The sequence below is a fragment of the Streptopelia decaocto genome (assembly GCF_964273445.1).
Source record: "Streptopelia decaocto genome assembly, chromosome: 5".
Taxonomy (NCBI): domain Eukaryota; kingdom Metazoa; phylum Chordata; class Aves; order Columbiformes; family Columbidae; genus Streptopelia; species Streptopelia decaocto.
In genome coordinates, this window is record NC_138659.1 from 22,062,697 (window position 1) to 22,081,954 (window position 19,258).

General features: G+C 38.6%; 2 protein-coding genes across 4 annotated transcripts in view; both read left to right on the forward strand.

The window, feature by feature from the left end:
- The window catches only part of CDC14A (cell division cycle 14A), a 62,889-nt gene extending 55,168 nt beyond the window's left edge, over positions 1–7,721 (forward strand). For all 3 annotated transcript variants that reach the window (XM_082052295.1, XM_082052297.1, XM_082052296.1), the window contains one exon: positions 5,871–7,721. In XM_082052295.1, the coding sequence (XP_081908421.1) occupies positions 5,871–5,884 (14 nt within the window). In that variant the 3' untranslated portion in view covers positions 5,885–7,721. The remainder of the gene's footprint in view (positions 1–5,870) is intronic.
- Positions 7,722–11,169: 3,448 nt separating this feature from the next.
- GPR88 (G protein-coupled receptor 88) lies at positions 11,170–12,633 on the forward strand (the record flags this gene model as incomplete). The annotated part of the gene is made up of 1 exon (XM_082054416.1): positions 11,170–12,633. Exon 1 carries the CDS (start codon positions 11,548–11,550, stop codon positions 12,631–12,633), a length of 1,086 nt encoding a protein of 361 aa, XP_081910542.1. The 5' UTR covers positions 11,170–11,547.
- Between the last annotated feature and the right edge of the window lie 6,625 nt (positions 12,634–19,258).

Sequence of the window (19,258 nt, forward strand, 5' to 3'; positions counted from 1 at the left end):
TTCTTTCTTAGATAAGGGTGACTAAAACACTTAAGGGAGAAGAGCAAATAGTGTTGATTCTTGCTGAATTTAAGGAAGAGGATAAGAGCAATTAATGAACAGGTGAACAGCCATCTTGACATCAGAGACAGACTATATGTGCATCTTGGAAAGTGGGAAATTAATTCTTGTTCCCTTGCAATAAAACTGTTAAGTGCCTTAAAACAGTCATTTAAATTAAATAGGTTAGACGTAGTATAAAGTTTTAGGTTGAACAGGAAACATTTTTGCAGAAAAAGTAGCTTTCTAGAATGCATGTTTCTCCTATTTTAAGGTCTTTATTCTTCTCCCTACCTGTCTTAATGACTGAGTAATCCATGAAAGGATGTAAGAGTGTAATCTTTGAACAGTGCTTGGATTTATATCATTTGCTGATTAGGAGCAGAGGATATACACAGTCAAATATATAACAGCAAGACCTTTAAATGAGATGCTATATCCAGTCTTTGGAAGAGTGAGGTGAGAGAAAAAGTATTTTATGTATTGTGATGTGGGAAGCAGCATTTCTTAGGAAGAATCATGACATACAAAGTCTGTGGTAGCAATGTACAAATTCTTGACTTACCTGTAATCTTTTTTCAATATAAAAATGGTTAAAACGCTTTCCTGCTTAGAACATGTTTTTTCAAACGTGTCCTGAATATTTCACGTGCTTCTAAATATACCATATGGCCCTGTGCCTCTGTCACGATCACAGTGGAGTGCACTAAATGGTTATGTGGTTTATGCACAATTGACTGAGTTGAGTGCAGTTACTGTGATGCCACAGTGTTTAAGATGAGTGGATTATTTGATCATTTAGTCCCTGAATGCTTTTTGGCTGATAGTGAGCCTCTGACTTACTAGCTAATACAGATCTATCTCAATGGTGATTTATTTTGAATACAACAGAATTTTTCTTGATAATTGGTCCCTCTGGTTGAATAGAGTCATGCTTAAAACCATCTCACTTTTAATCTGAAGCTTGCTGTATCTCTTTATTATGTCACTGTTACAGTCCTTTATTACCTTATTTTCTTGTCATGATGATGTTTCATAAGTCATCTCAACTTGATTGTCTTTTGATAAGCTAAGTTGGCTCAAAGATCAAACCCTTTACAGTTTTTGAAAATCCTTTTTTAATAAGTAAATACAACACTCTAATTGTCATCTTTCAGGCCCAGAAAGCTGCTACTCGATGCTGTCCTGCTTATAAATAATCTGTAGCTTGTGTTACTGCTTTAACTGTAATGTGTTGGGAATTTATGAGGAGAAGAGAAGAGTTCTTGCCATCCAAGATATTGACTTGTATTGTAGTCCTGTGTCCTGCATCCCCTGTTTTTTTTTTAATGTGCAACTCTGCATTTGGTTCTGTAAAAGCATGATTTTTTTTCCTTCCCTCTTCTTAATAGGACTGATTAGCCAGCCAAGGAAGGTTATTTTGTCTTACCACTTCAACCACTGACATCCAGCTGTTTGGCTTTTGGTGATGTTCATCAGTGGTCTTAAGCTCATGAGCAAAATATGGAGTAGCATCAAGCCTTAATACCAGTTAGAGGCAGAATTCTGTTAGAGGCAGAATTCTGTTTAATGATTTCTACTTCAGTGTTTTAGATGCTGAAATTGGAAATCTTGTCAGCTGCATCTTAGTCTTGTTGCAATGAGTGTTTGTATTGCATTGCACTTTTTTATAATTGGAGCACCTGAGACAGTGTACCTGACAGAAGTCTATTACATATACAGGAGGTTATGATTATTCATTTAACTTATCAAAGAACTCTTGAATTATATTAATTATATTCATCTTCTTTTTATCAGCAGCACCTCACTTACCTGAGTTAGATGTCAACCTAACCATCTATAATCATATAGGTGCTCTATTTTAGAAAACGACCTTATCACTCTTCTTTGTTTGTTAACTACTGACAGAAGTGGTGCAGGAGCATTTTTAAGACTCTTAGGACAGTAAATTTTCAGTTCTAACTAATGTTCTTTAATCTCATGAGTGAGGAAATGTGGAATTTCATTTTTATGGAAAACAAGTACTTCTCCGCTGCCCCCAATATGGAAGGGAAAATTATTCAGTACTCTTTTTCTTATTTTGTAATGAAATAATTAAAAAAAATATTGTTCTGCATATCACTTAAACAAAAAACAACCACGACTATGATTTTGTTGTCAGTCATATATTTTTCCCTAGTGGTTTTAATCCTTCATCAGTGTAAGTTTATAATCCACTTATTGTGTTTATGCTGTTGTATGCTGATGAACTAAAAGAATAGACATAGGATAGACAACCTGCTATTCTAGCCAAATAGAATAAATATTTTATTTGCAAATTTTACAAATTGGATATTTCTATCAAACAATTTCTTATGATCAGAATTTACAGAAATATTCTTATCAGGTATCACATTTAAGGTACCACAATAGTTATAAACACAAATATCACTCTTTAAAATGTCTTTTTTTTTTTTTTAATTGAAGAGTATGTAACTGGGTAGTCTGAAGATGAGTCACCTTTTGCTTCTATAGCTGTCATGGAAACTGGCAAGATGGAAAAAATTTCAGAAAATTGAGAAGTGTAGCAGTATTTTAAAATTCATATACATGATCTTCATACTTGTAGAATAGTTGTTCTTAATAAGAAATTACCATTAATGAACATTGGACAGCCTTTGCAGAAAGCAACAAACACTAGTGCATCTTACTGATTGGTAAATCTAGCAGACTCAAGGGACCACTTCAACTGCGTATGAATTTTCTATAATATATCCTGATTTATTTTAGTGGATCTTGTGTATTCATGATAGTTCTTGCCTGCTGCAACACTCCTGTTGCAACAATGTTTTGGGAGAGTTGATGCACAATTCAAAACACTTGAATTACTTTTTTCAATTCTCTGGAAAAAGTGCATGTTCAGGTCCTAACAGGCAGCCCCTAATGTGACAGGCTTGTTCTGTCTGAAGGGTTAACTCACAGCTGCCTTGGTCCTGAAGTTGAATTAATGCCAGTATAGGTCTAATGCCTAGAGGGATCTCTGGCTTATTTTGTCTTCCCGGAGGCTTTCGATGCCTCCTATTGAAGAAGAAAAATGATAGTGATCTAAGCAGTTGCTTCAGCATGAACTTCATTAGATACCATTTCCTGTAGTGAAGCTCTCTAGTTCTTGGTTCTTTGTTTAAATGTCTGATACTTGGGTATAAAATGCCAAGCTTGATACTGCATGGGACCACTGTAGGAGTAAACCTTGCAAATTCTACTCAATTAACTGATTTTATACTCTCACCATTGCAATTCAGCAGTCAATTTTCTTTTTTTCCTTCTATTTTTACCTCTATTTTAAATAAGATTTTGTTAAATATCAGCATCTGACTTGTAAAGATAGATTGAGGCTTTTTGTTTTTAATAAAGCTTTCAGAATCACTGGCCATACTTTGAGTCACTGAAAATAGGAAATAGGAATGTAAATTTTAAAATAGAAAACTCCTCAAAAGATTAAAAAAAAAAAAATCACAGTTACAGGCTTTGAAACATTACAGTCATTCTCTTTGGACAATGTGAAGAGATTGAAGAGTAGGAATTACTTAACTGCAGAAGAAAAAAAAACCTCCCCAGCTATGATTTAATTTTTCAAAATCAAAAAGTACTCAGTATACTTTACAACAGCTCAGTTGTTATGGCTATCACCATGTTTTTAATGACGTGAACTTTATGTGAATAATGTCAATTAATATGAAAAAAATGCTGCTTAGATCTAATTATTCCCAGTAATCAGAAAAGGCTTTGAAGCATTAGGAAGAAATCGTTGCCATGTGAAGTAGAGCTACAGTGAGGGTGGGAACACATTGAAAAACATATTTCTCAATTTGAAAATAAATAAAATAAACCCTGCCTACCCATCTGAAATGAAAATTAACAAAATATGCTGTCTTTTTTCCAAGCAATCTGTGCTGCGTGGATATTTGTTCTTTTTATATGTTGCCATTAATATCTTTCCATATTTTTATAACTTGGATTCCTAACAACCTTAAGAATTTTAGTTTAAACTTCAGAGTCTTTAATGTATGGTTTGCTTGTTTGTTTATTTAAATTATAAGTTAGAATGCCTGGGTATTACTGTCTCTTCAAGGGCTGCTGTTCGTAGTTCTTTGCCAACTAAGCTCGCTGTTCCAGTATCACCAGAAGTGTAGGGTGCTGTCTGGTCATCTCTCATCTGTCCAAGCTTAAAGTAACCTATTACTGTACAACACATGAGAGTACATTATTAAATGCCATGCATTTTTAGTGGTTCTTAATCAACTTTACTTGGAATTCAGTTTTAAGGGATCCATTTCAAGTATTGCTCTGGTTAGCAATCAAAAAGGTCATTACCCTTAAAATACGCTTCTGAAAATGTGAGAGCTTTGAGGGTCATTAAGAGAGCAGAAGTTTCAAGTGCTCATTATTGAAAGGCTATTCCTTCTGTCTGACTCTTACACATGTAATAAATGGCCTGACAAATGCTTTCACCAAAGCTAATAATCCCAAATGATTATTAGAGAATAGAGTGGGGAAAAATAAAACTTCTATGATTACATATTCAATGGTGATTCTGAGCCTATAATTTAAAAAATACTTGTTAAATCTCTTTAGTTTTGTTATAAAATATTTTCTATTAAATTATATCCTTCATGTTGAATCCTTTCAGTACTAAAACAGACCCTTTTTAGTCAGTGGTATTGAAATCTTTCTATGCTGACAGCACTTCTTTTTCAATGTAAGGAAAGAATATCCACATGGTCTCAGATCTTAAAGATGTGAAAATACATTTAAAAGGCAACTTTGGAAATATACACTGAGAGTTAACATACAGGAAAGAAAAGTGGTTTTGTGATATTAGTTAGAGGTCTAAAGGTTTATGTATCTGTTATGCACCACTTCTACTAATAGGTTTCACTATGGACACCGAAGAGCATTTCTATAGTGACTAGTTAGGAATAGTGGGAAAATGGAAGAGAAGACTGCAGGGTTCTGAGCTTTCTTGGGATTCATTTTGTTCTCCAGTAGTTCTCTCTAATTCTGATGAATTGATGCAGTTTTAAAATATGTGGGTTTTTCTTATTTGCTGTTTGTCTCTAACCATACTAGTACAGTGAAGATATAAGACTTTCCATTCATCAGAATTACTTCCTGAACACATATGTATAAAACGTTCGGATGCTGCCTAAACTGATTAAGTACTTTGCTGAAATCTAAGGTTTCATTATAGAGGCAGAAATCTAAACGAATAGAGTAGACCAGGTGATGCTTTCCTCTTAATTATACTATTTGCTAATGCAGATGAACCACTTGCAGTGCTTCATTGGCATCTGGTTTTAGTAGTCATACATAAATTTATTCATGTCCATGATTGTATGGCTGTAGTTTTTTTTATCAATAATTAGCTATACCATATGTTTCTTATGATTCTTACCTGAATCAACATCTTTATTATGCTGTATTTTACAGTAGCACTTTGATTTTCATTTAGGATAAATGGAAACAGTTCAATTACAGTAACTGCAACCATATGTTTTTCCAATATTTTTTTAAGGTAGTGTTTTAAAGAGCTTCTAACAACTTCTTCAATTATCTCTAGAATTTGGTTTGGGAAAGTAAGCATAGATACAGGAAAGCTGATGGACTTTACTGTATCCAGTTTTTGAGTTTATTTTATTCATCTTTACCTATGCAGAGATTCAGATTCCCCTCCAACTATATTTTTCTTCTTCCTGTCCTTCCTCTACTCTTAACCTTTAAGTGCAAAATGTGTATTATATACAAGCACAACCTCCCCAGTGAATTCTAATCAGTTTTTCTTCTCTGCACAGTCCCTTCAGTCTGAATGTGTTCAGTACTAAAGCCTTGCTGCTTTGGTGAATCCTGTTGAGCTCTTAAAATTCAAGTTGTTCATGAAGGAGAAGAACTGAAGGAAGGAAGCTGCTCACTCAGAGAAGGAATCTTCAATACAAGACATATTAAAACCTTAACACAAAGAGGAGACTTCCTAACAGGCAGAAATGTCTTGTTAATGACTACTGCAGATGCACTGATATTGAATTTATGGAAATTATTTTACCCCATGTTATATACAGATTTAAATTTTTAATGTTAAGACAGCCTGAATATATTTCTAATGAGTTTCATTAAGACTTTTATTAACTTGTGTACAGTGTTAAAATATAAAGAGAATATTTTGGTAAGCAATATATATATATATATACACACAAATTATGTAAAAAAAAAAGTATATATTTTAATTTAGTGTTGTTTACCTCTTTGCTACAAAAATGTGTATTTTACAGATTTTTTGTGTTTATCAAAGATGAAATTTTTTTTATGGACAAGATGGTTTTTCTTGTCAATGGGTCCACCATTATGGCTAAAAGCCTAATCTAATTACTTTTTCACTAATTGGTCTTCTGGTAACTTAATGGAAGTCCGACTAATGAGGGGCTAGTTATCCTAGTATCTACTGAAAGCACTTGATACATAGTCTACTTTCCACTTTCAGCTGCTAATGTTTCATAAGGAAACAATATGAAAGAAAAAGGGAAAATATTTGCAGAGATGTAAACTTACATCTTACAGGTAACTTACATCTTCCATTGCAAAGAGAAAATAATTTATCTGATGATTCAAGTGTACAATTAGTGCTTTCTTTCCATTTGTCTCAAAGGAATGTTTTAACTTTTTCTTTGAAATGTAGAAGGTTAAATTGCTATGCAATATATACTGCAAAAATGAAAGCAGACCAAATTTAAGTTGGTAAGAATGTGTATGTACAATGAATTTGGCAGTGCTGCATACTTACATGTTTTTATCTTACATTTGGCAGTATATGTACAGTTTCATTAGCAAAGCATACTAAAGTAAATGTTGGAAGTTTATGACATTTTCCCTTATCAACTGGACACTTCACAAACTTCAACATTTGAAAACTATTACTAAACATACAGCTAATGTAACCTCCTGTATCACAGAATATTTTTATCAGTAGTAAAGATACTCTTTAATGTATAGTTTAATCGGGTGTGATTAGGAATGAGATGTAGAATGAAGTGGTATTACAATGAAATACTACAGATCATGTGTAAAATTTTCAGAACACCACAAGTGCACAGTAGGCAAAAAAATGTAAGCAGCTGTGAGGACTTGATTTGCCACTGATTTCGAAGACACAAACAAAAATGTATCACCTATGAGTTTTTCTGATATCTCCAGAAACTTGAAAATAAAACTTGGTTGAGTTATGTCACTCTTTGTTTCTGAAGACTTGTGAATGCCCTGCATTTGCTCTACAGTTGAAGTTAAGATAAAGTGCCACATTATTTATTTTTTAAAAGATCAGATGACATACTGCTATGGAAGGTTGTACTGAAAGTGTTAATAAGCAATACTGAGAGCAGCTATATAAATTGCTGAATAAAATTTACATGCAATACTGTACTATTTTCACAACTGTGTATATGTAACATATACACACACAAAGTAGCATATGTGTGTGCATATATATACAATATACTGTATATGAATTATAGATTAATGGTAAGGTAATTCTACCTCTTATAAATAATTTTGTCATGTAGTTTGTTATAGTTTCCTTAATAAAATTGTTTAATTTTGAAATGTGGATATATCTACATACAGCTAATTGACAATAAAATGCCTATTATCAGCCAGCTTCTTTGTTTCATAGCTTTTTTTTTTTACTTGCTTTTGATGTAAACTAGTATGATTAGATCTTTAATTGAAGAGTAGCTCTGCAAAATAACCTGCTTTCTCCTAAGAAACGTAATGTATTTATAAAAAGGTGATGTTGCAAAAATACGTTACTATGGCAGGTTTCTTTTATAACTTTTAAACCTTCTTGGGTTTGCTTTGTATAACATCAAGTATTTAATCAATGTGTTGATGTTATGATGTAAAGCATATATTTTAAAATACCATAATTTAAAAGGTGTGTCTGAATTGAGGAAACTTTTCCCTGGATAGGGACTCCCAATAAAGGTGTAATATACCTTTTCTTTTTTGTATGTGCAAGAGGTTTCTTGGTCTCACCAACAGCAGGGTCTTTCTAAGAACCTGAAAGATCATGCTTTCATTTAGCTTTTTATCCTTCCTTCAATTAAAAACTAATAGTTCTAACATTGTCTAACTCTGCTGCTGATTGTCAGCAAATTTGTGTGTGCATGATTATTTATCTATGGTGTTTAATATTCCTGTCAGACAAGCCTGTACTGCAATAGATGACGTGGGCCGGATGGAACTGCTGCACGGCCACTCTGAAGGAATGGCACAGCTAGGAATAGCGTGGATGCTTTACAAGTTGCCCAAAATCTACAGTGACAGTCTAATCTAAAAACACAATAAAAGGCTTCTGCCACTACGCTCAGATAATTAATGGATGTTGAGCTGGATGTGTAGAGTAAATATAAACGAAGAACAGCTACTTAAGAAGTTTCTAGTATGTAGGAATCAACCTCTCTCTTACACCTTTTTCTAAACTTCTATTGATTTATTATACAAACTACAGTAAATGCCAGCTAATGGACAGCGTATTTTTTTTGTTCTTAAAAACAACTTCTAGCCAGTATTCTGTAACAATCAGCTTCTTTACAACAACAAATTTGGGGACAGTGAAAGGTCAGGTTGGTCTTTAGAACCTTGTAGTTTTTAAGAAATACCCTGAAATTTGTTTCATATTCTCTGTTCACTTATCCTTGAACTTTACCATTTATGGTGCTTCATATATAAATATATCTTCTTATTCTGGAAGAACAAGCTCTACCACAGGAGATCTTTAAAAAGAGGTTTGATAAACATGGATGGATGGATTAAATACATATAGAAGCCTCTACTGGACCTACAATTCTGTGGCTAATGCCTTATTGAAACTTTAAATCATATCTTTATGCTTTATGAAGGTTTTTGGTTAGGAAGATATTCTTGTTAAAGATTTAGAGAGTATTTTTCAATTACAGTACTGCAGAAAGAGGAGGATTTTAGTTTCTATAATAACTGTTCTCTACTGACAGCTAAACAATGAAAGGCCTCAAAAGGTTTGACACTTGATTAGATCTACACTGTAAAGTGCAGCAGGCAAAAAATATGGTAATTAAGGGCCTGATCAAGTAAATCACTCAGGTATGTCTTTAACCTTAAGCACATGAGCAATCTAATTAATTAAAAAAGAACATAGATATTCATGTTTGTAACAAATCCACATTTGGATCAATAATCAATTGCAAGCGTATCAGCCTTTATGTCAAATAAAAGATGTGCTATGTTGCAACAAAATAATCCATTGACCCACACAAATTAACTTCATTATCTTAAAGAATGTATATTGAAACTATAATTACATCCTACTATATTATTTCGGCATTGTCATTTGTTAGCATTGTGAGTTTAACAATATCCAAATGCCTTATAAATATATCTTGGGTCAATATACAGGTCACACCTGATGAGCTGAGATTTCTTACATCTGTAGCCCACATATAAACCACCTGTAAAAGCAGCTTTTCTCCTAAAATCACCAAAAAATTAATCAGCATTCCTTTTCTGGAGAGCTGCTGAGAGGAAATGTAAGTTCTTTCACTAGTTTCTAATCAAATCTTGTCCAGGGTAAGGACATTAAACATTTTGTCCCTGTTTGAGTAAAGCACTGTAGAGTTTCTAGAAGAATCCCACTAGTAACTCTTCTCCATTCAGGAGGGACTGTTAAGCTTTTGTCAAGGTTTAACGCTATCTAGTAATCAAGACCATGATGGCTGCTCACTCACTCCCCCTCCCACCCCTAAAGAGGGGAAAGAAGCAAAAAGGAAGAGAGACATTTGTGGGTTTAGATAAAAACAGTTTAATAAGACAACAAAATACTATAAAAATAGAAGATAAAATAAGTGATAATGCAATTTCTCACGAACTCCCTCTGCATCAAACAGCCAGTCCCAGGGAGACAGGGGAAACAGGCACAAAGGCCCAAAGGCCAACTGCAAAGGGGTAGAATGGCAAAAGGCCGAACTAACACCAAATTCCAAACAACTCCCAAATGAAAGGGAACTGAACCAGAATTATTTATAGAGCATGATGCTAATGGTATGGAACATTTCACTGATCAATCTGGATGTCAGTCCAAGTGCTGTCCTTCCTGTGGCCGCCTCCTACCAATTTGCACCTGGAAAGTCCTTGGTTCCCCTGACAACCACCAAGATATCAGCGAGTTCTTACATTCTCTTCATACCTACTCAAAAACGCAGCTAGCCACTGAAAGAAAAAAAGCAGCTCTATCCCAGAGAAAAGCAGTGCTAGCTCATTATTCTTACACTAAATCCAAAACAAAGACTGTGCTAGCTACAGAAAGTTTGTAACTGCATAAAGAAAATTAACTTCATTTCATTCAAACCAGCACAGCCCTATTCTTCAGCTTTTAGTCCACCTAAGAACCTGTCATTCACCTCTGCAGGAACTTGTGCTCTGAATTAATTTTGGTGCGAGACGATTTCTAACGCTACGCTGGTTGTTTTATCTGTGCGCTGACACCAGCACTCAGGTCCAGCAGGTTGGTGATGCAGGATTTCCTGCGCACTGAGACAGGCTGAGTTTTATGAAGAAATGTAGAATATGTAGATTGAGGATCAGCTTCCTCAAACAAGAAATACTGTCTTACCAAGGATCTGTGTATCATGTTTGAAAGATTTAATTTGGAAAGTATATTATTATTATAGGCCAGTTCTAAAATTAACTTGAAGCTTGCAGAAGCATAGTGCGCTTTCTTTTAACAAAAATAAGATCAGAAAAAAAATCAGTTTAAGTCAGTATCTAGCAGAGGAGTTTCCACAGTAAATGGACTGCATTTTAGACAGAAGTGACTGACACTGGTTTGAAAGCTTGCTGCAAATCAAAGTTGTGTAAACAGGTTTGAACCAGGAAACTGGTAAGGCAAAGCGAAGAGTCAGCCTGTAGTTGCAGTATTTCTGGAGCATGATAGGATTTCGTTGTGGTTTTTTTTTTTTTTCCCCTCGATTTAACAAGTTGAAAATCTGCTGAATAATTCATGAAGAGTGGAAGGGCTGAATCTTCCTGGAATGATATACAGTGTGCGTACTGTGGCACAGGAGAAACTGCAAAGCTTTGTATCAGTTGCTGCCGTTTCTGCTGCTGATTGCAAGGTGCTGCTGCTGTTGGCATTTTCACAGCTACAGAATCCTCAGTTGTGCTCTGGTCTGCTAACAGCTATCTGCTGCCTATGGACCCACCTTCACTAGCTACAGCCTGTGGGATCTCTTGCTGCCCACCTGCTTTGGACACTGCTGTGTTCTCTGGATTGTCACTGCAAACTGCATTTTCTGGACCTTGCAGCTTGTGTGACTGAAACCTGCCGTAGAGTCCCTCAGCTGCACATCCCCCCTTGTGCTCAGCGGGGGACTCCTGCAGCAGGATCTTCAGACCCAGACAAGGATGGCATTTACAGGAAGAAGTCAAAACTGAGCTGCATTCAGCGAGATGCCCAACGCCTCTTCCTGGAGTGCCAGCTCACCTCTGCTGCTGCTCTGGGAGGACTCCTCCGGGACCCGCATCTTCCTGTCGCTGCTCTACGCAGTCTTAGCTATCTCAGGGACTTTATCTAATGTGATGGTCATCTATTTAGTCTTCTCCTTCAAGAAGCTGCAGACAACCAGTAATGCCTTCATCGTGAACGGCTGTGCGGCAGACCTGAGCGTGTGCGCCCTGTGGATGCCCCAGGAGGCTGTGCTGGGGCTGCTGCCCCCCAACTCCTCCTCCCTTCGCTCGCCGGAGTACCGGCTGCTCCGAGGGGGGCTCCTCGGGCTCGGCCTCACCGTCTCGCTGGCCTCTCACCTGCTGGTGGCCTTCAACAGGTACGTGCTCATCACCAAGCTGCCCAGCGTGTACCAGGCCCTCTACCAGCGCAGGCACACGGGATGCATGATCGGGCTCTCCTGGGCGCTCGCCCTGCTCCTGGTCCCGCTGCTGCCCGGGCTCTGGACGCCGGGCTCTGCCCAGCAGCCGCCCCCGCGGCAGACGGACGGCAGCTCCCGCTACACCGCCCTGCTCCTCGCCCTGGCCGTGCTGGGCCAGACCGCGCTGCTGCTCCACTGCTACCTGGGCATCGTGCGGCGGGTGCGGGGCAGCGCCAAGCGGGTCAGCGTCCTCAACTTCCACCTGCTCCACCAGCTGCCCTTCCCCGCCGCGCCGCCGCCGCCCCGCCGCGCCCAGCGCCGCCTCAGCAGCGTCTCCGTCCTGCTGCTCTGCTGCGTCTTCCTCCTGGGCACCCAGCCCCTGGTGTGGGTCAGCCTGCTGGGCTTCTTCCTGCGCCCGGCGCCGCCGGCGCTGCAGGCCGCCAGCTGGCTGCTGCTCTGCGCGCTCTCGGCCCTCAACCCCCTGCTCTACACGTGGCGCAGCGAGGAGTTCCGCCGGGCGGCCCGCTCCGTCCTGCCCCGCGCCGACGGCTCCGCTGCCGCCCCGCGCTCCGCCGCTGCCGCCGGCCCCGCCGCCGCCCCACCATGCCCGCAGCTGCCGCGGCGCCGGGGGACGGTGGGCAGCGCCGGGGCCGCCGCCGCGCCGCGCTGAGGGGCCGCGCCGAGCGCCGGGCAGCGCGAGCGCCCCCGCCGGCCCGGGCTCCCGCCCCGCCGCCTGGCGGCGCCCGCGACCCCGTCCCGCGCCGGGCGGGCGCGAGCACCCGCGTGCCCTCCGGCCGCTCCCGCCCCGCCCGCCGGCCGTCACCTCACGGCGGTCACCACCGCTCCGTCCGGGCCCCGCGCACCGCTCTCCCGCTCCCTCTTTCCCCGCACTGACAGGAAGCCCGAGGCTCCGGCTGCGTGTATGGGGCACCGGGACGGGCGCTGGGTGCTGGTCTCCCGCCCGCCCGGAGCGCGGCCCTCGCCGCCCCCTCAGCGCCGCTCCCGCCCCCGGCGCCGTCCGGGACTCCAGCCAAAAGCCGTGGATTTAGAAATCTGGGATAACTGGTAAATATGGCAACATACGTAACTGTTGTTATGCTTTAGAGATTTCAATATGAGACAGGCACCTAGACAGAGACTTACTGCAAATTTGTTTTTATAAAATCTGTGTAATTCTTAAAGCATTTGAAGTAATTCTTTCAAGTGAGCTCCCTGGACACGAGGTTCACTTGTGAAGAGCTGGCAAGTTCCTCATCACACGCACACAAATCCACCAGGAACTTTCCCCAGCAAACTTCCATATGATGGTGTCTGTGGAAACTGGTAAAAACACGCACGCCTCTGTAGTGATCTGGTTTGGATATTTTGTTTTGAAAGCTCTTTATATAAAGGCCTGTTTTGACAAAGGCCTCTGCCTATGGTAAGGCACTTGATAAAATACAATGCAATATGGAGACTGGTGGTGTCCATCTAACCTTGTGTCCTGTTCAGTTACCAGTTTATTGTGTTTCTATTAAATGCGTTATTGCTGAAGTGCAATTTCACAGCCTGTGCTAAATATAAAATTACATTCTGTGAGGCATTTGGAAAGGCAACAGCTTCTCGCACTGAGGGTGGCAAGGGAAACCAACTGCTGTGGTGAGTGCTGCACCCTCATTCCTCCCAGGAACGCACCTAAAATCCTTGTTTCCTTCCCTGTTTCTTGACCACCTCCCTCCTCTTTTCCAACGTGTTTGCTGTTGTTCTTGTAGTGATGATACTTACTGCTCTGTTTGCCTTTTGGCACAGAAGTCTGGAAGAAGGTAGTTGTTTTCTGAATCCGTGAGCATCCACAAGCAGTATTACCTAAATTGTTCTGTTTTGAGAAGAAGAATGGACACATGGGATCATAGGAAATTTCTTCACAACCAGTGTTTGTTGCACTGGATGACAGGTATTAATACAAGCTTGGCAGCTCTCATGAGGACATTTGAACAATGAGACAATAACAAGGAAGCGACAAGCATGATAGGTATAATGTAAAAGGCCCTATGGCCATATTTTATAATGCTCCACACTTTGCTTGCCTTACCTGATGGGGTTTGATTTTCAACAGAAATTGCTTTAAGAGGAAGGGAAGAATTTTTTTTTTTTTTCCCAAGTCTAAGACCTGTTAGGCATCTGTGATAGAGTTACATATCTAAAATCCTTATACCAATATTTTATTTTTCTAAATAAAAATTACTGTCATCACAGAAAATATTCTTCTTGAGGTCAGGATTTGATAACAGCATCAAACCCAGGCCTCAAAAGTAAAATGAAAAAAAAAAAATCTTGACATCCTGAAAATACATCAACATCTTGAAAACAGCTTTAGCCATTTGTAAGGACCTGTGGAAAAGCAAGAGAAGTTTCCTAGAGTCTGAGGCTTACAGAGAGCTGCTTCCTCCATCTGGGGGATAGTGTGAGAGACAGTGTGCCACTGTGTGATAGCATCAGAAATATGGAGAAGGCTAGTGAGGAAACACGAACACACAAGATATGGAAGATTTATTTTTGTCAACACTGCGCACATATCTTGGAGAGCGGAGGAGCCACTATATCTGTGTTGTAATCTCATCCTAATCAAAGCGATTGTGCTTTTGCTAGCTTTGTGCAGCAAATTGAGAAGGAAAACTGTTCCAACCACACCTATACCAATTCTGGAAAATATTCCGGATCACTGCAAAAATAAAGCTAGACCAAGGGCCACCCAGGCATGAGACCCTGTTCTTCTATAAAGTAATCCTTAGGCTGGAATGCACAAAAGGATGCACATTGCCACTTCCCACCATGGCTAAAGGAACTGAAGGCACTTGGTAAAGCTCAATACTGGGCCCATAAGCAAAAGAACAAACTTTAAAATAAAAAATTAGACAACATCCCCCTTGTTTTCGACTATGGAACTTGTTAGTCTGGAATTAAAGCAATAACCTGTTTCAGAATTCAGTGTGCAAACATCAGATAACTGGAACTTCTGGGCTTCTTCCCTTGTAAAATAGCATGCTAGTCAAATCTGAAATGCCTGTATTTTATATAGACAACATTTTACATGCAAACATGTAAAAAATGCAATCATGTACAAAACTCCAGCTATCCTTATGCTATGCATTAATTCCAGAGAACAGCTGGAGATCCCATGGAAAGTTTGATGTGATTACATCTGACTGTAAATCTTTGACTGTTTTAATATACTCAGGTGACCTAAATAGCATTACGCAGAAAAGAATTTTAATTTAAAGTAATTAAGAAAGAGCAATTGTCTCAAGATCAGTTTCTCTGGGAAATTACTGCTCAGAAAAGTCCTGTATGCCTTGTTCTACAGCCATATTCTTTGTATTTCCACACTGTAAATACTCCATGATAAATTGCAATGGAAGCTCGGCTTAGCTCAATTTCTGCTGGCGTGGTGGTACTGCTGCTTGGTTGAGAAAACTGATCTGACTCGCAGTTTTTGGCATCTATGCTTTAGTTTTACAGCTGATTCAAATGTATCCACTGCTACTTTAATGGTGACTTTTCTTCAATATTAATTTCTGTCATACTCAACTAATTTACAGATGCAAGGGATATGTTGCCAATTGACCTTTAAAATGTCTCAACCAAACAATCTTTCAAGAGGTGTAAATGAAGATGGTGGGAAATCCCGTCTGCAATTCAGGCGAGATGTGCTTGAACTGAATTGCTCCTTTGCTCTGGTGTTGTGCCAAGCAAGTTGTCTCAGCATGGCCTGAAGTTACCCTTCCTAGAATGGCTGGTCAGCTGGCTTCACATGTGCTAGATGAGGGCTGTGATCTCATTAAAGCATTGGATTTATTATACAGTAGTTCAGCTGTGTTGTTCATGTGCCACAGGTGCCTATTCCTTTGCTATTTTCTCAGGGCTTCTGGAAACAAGAGTAGCTAGGAGTTAGTAATGGGCTGGGTGGATTATGGCCAGTTGTACTGTTGTGGCTTAAAACCAGCCACTTGGTGTATTAGGGCCTGAGGAAATCTGTCTCTCAGTTTGCTGTTTGTCCATGCAGAAATACACGTGGGACTGGCTTTTTGAAACTGAAATTGTCGTGCCTCAGAAAAACACCCTAAGGCAGGAATATGGTTGTGAAAATTGCTGGCAGAGGGTGTTCATGAAATCATAGTTTGGATTAAATCTTTTGAAATTACCCTTAATTTAAGATAGTTGTAAAAAGCCATTTAACTGCTTTGTGGAATCAGGTAGCTACAGTAATATGTGCCTCCACCAAAACTGGACAATCACTGCCCTAAGCAAAGGTGCATTAAAAAGTACAGACAGCAAAGTGAAGCTGGGAAAATATGACGAGGAGATAAAGGTAGCAAGACAGGGGCACTAACAGTATGATTCTGAGGAACAACACAGCAAAGAGTCCGAAAGCCAAAAGAGGCCTGGGATTATGATGAAATAAACCATCTCAAATGATTTGATTCTTTATATATGTGAGGAAATAGAATTCTGTGCTCTTCTTAATAAATAAAAACATGAAATTGTATTCTAAATTTCTTTTTTTTTTTTTTTTTTGTTATACAAAGCATTCCATACACCAACAAATTTTCTTTTATCTCTGGAATCAAAAAAGACTAAAGGTATGAGTTGCATCAGGGCCCTTATGGAGACTTAATTCAATAGCATTACTGGACTTAGAAGCAGAGATAACATCTTAGCTAACCTCCAGATTCAGTCAGCCATAAGCACACTGTAAACCCTTTTTTCTGACTACCAAATTGATGCTATTTTTAAGAAAACCCACATACAGATTATTTTCAAATGAAGACGTTTAAGTGTAGCGTTTCATTAAAGAAAAAAGTGACAACATATACTTTAGCTTTCCATTTCATCTTAAATCACATATCTAGATTATTGCAGTATTCTTTAAATTCAGAAGTCCCTTTCCCAAATGGCAGTGAAAATAGCTTTTCTCGTGACTGTTTAACTTCTAAGAAAGCTACCTTTTTTTGCTCTTTTATGTCAATCCTTCCCATGCACTGTCATCATTTTATCAGGGTAATAGTCTATTTTCTTTCTTTCTTTTTTCCCTTTCTTCAGTGTTTCTGTCATTTCCTTCACTAATGGAAAAGTACTTGATCGTGCTGATCAGGCCATGACTGCTTGAGCCATGTAAATTTTGGGTGACAATTGTAAACCAAGACTAAAGAACTGAGGGACAAATCCCACATACTTGAACTTCTACCTAAGACTGAGTGGGTTTTGAAGGTGGGTTGTTTCCTGCATAGAGTAGTGGACAAATGCTCTGTCTGTAATTACAGATACTTGCATTTTATTAAGCCTATGTAAAGAACAGGGGGAATATAGAAAAAAAAGTCACAAGTAGTTTGAAGGCTGGAGAAAAAAACTTTGTAGCTGAAGATCTCATGATGATTAGTGACCTCCTTACAGAATACACACCCTTTCCAGAGCTTTTGCTGTGGTTATCAGCTTTTTTGGTATGGTATTGAAACAAGAGAGTAGAACCATCTATCATGTTAAAAAAAGAGATATAAATAGGAACACAAAAATTATTTATCGTATATGATGAGTAAATGTAAGTTCTCTTGATTCCACAGTAGATAACTTGCTTGGCTCTTTCTTATTTGTTGTAACTGCTATGTACATGCTGACAGCATTAGGAAAGTCACATACAAATATAACAAATTATGGCTCTGAGCTGAATTAAAGGCATGAATTAGTTTTCTTCTATCTCATGCATCATGAAATATTGCTATTTTACTGTCTACTGATTATCTATATTATACCTGTCACCTGATAGCAACCACGGTCGTTATGGTAATGTCAAGATTATAATTATAGTCCCTTCTGCAATGTAGTCATACTATGCTAAAAATCATCTCTTTGAGATGGTAGTGTCCCATGCTTGGTCTCAGCCCAAACACAAATACATTTTTAGATTTTTGAGAGGAAAAGTATTTTGTTTCTGAGTTAGTAACATTCAAGGAAAATTATATACTTATGTGTACATACACATGTATATATTAAATATATATAGCCTTTTAGTAACGTTCAAGGAAAATTACATACCTATGTGTACATATATGCTTATATAATTGAAAAATATGTAGCCTTTTGAACTATGGTTTAACTTCATTTGAAATAAACAGAACTTATCAAAACTTCTTATCCCTTGCTCAACATCCCTTTGGCTGAGTTTGGGAATCTAAGAGTATAAAAACATGCAGTTATCACCCAGAGATCAAAGTAATCATGTAGAAGCTTGTTTGGCAGTGTGTGTCAGTGTGGTAGGTAAACCTAGAGCCTTTGTGGTACCAGCCATGGTGCTCGAGGTGTTCTGGCTGCACCTCCTGAAGTGTCTCTCATGGCAGAGGCTGGTGACCTCTCATGCTCAGAAGCTGATCCGAGAACCAGAGCCAGGGCTCCTGGGAGACACGTGTTTACAGGATAGCAGGTTGTGGGTGGCAGGGAGAGGGTGACTTCCCAGAGAATAAAATGCATGCTTTCAAAGTGTCATCTGATTTCTGTAGAATGTAAGGGCAGAACTCTGAGAACAAATTTTAAGTCTATATCTGGTATCTTCTTCAGATTTTTATTACTATCATTGGTCTGTTTTATTTTAGATTTGGGAGGCAATTGTTCATTTAATTCTAAAGAAAAAAATATTTTCTCATAAGTATACAAATGTATAAAACAATTATCTTCCCAAATGTAAAAACATTCCAGGGAAACCATATTGAAGAACCTGTATGAATGCAACTTGGGGAGCAAATAATTCAAAATAGAAACCCGCTACATGTAAAACTAAGGGTCTTGTAGCCATTGTCACATTTAGTAACATCCAACACCATAACATTATGTTAACCTAATTAATAAAATAGCTGAGTATATGTTAATCTTATCTGTAATTTGAAAATAATTATGATCACCATAATCAGTATAGAATGGCACATACAAGCTGTTATATTTATATGAGAAATCTGTAGAAATACTTCAGTGTTGTTTTGTTTCCTATTCTCATCACTTACACAGTACTGTATTGAAATACTGCTTTTTATTAATTGATTTTAAGAACTAAGATGCTGAGTTTAATATATTTTTGGTAATATTTTGACATCAGTATTTGTTTTCAAGCAAAAGTATACAAAGCTGTTTGTATACCAGCCATTCCTAGGTTGGCATAGATACCTATTATGTAAATACTTTTATTCAGATAGTCTGTGAACCAACTATTGCCAAGAATGATGATGAAAACATTCAGTGGTCATTCGATTGTCTGTAAATGGCAAGCCAGG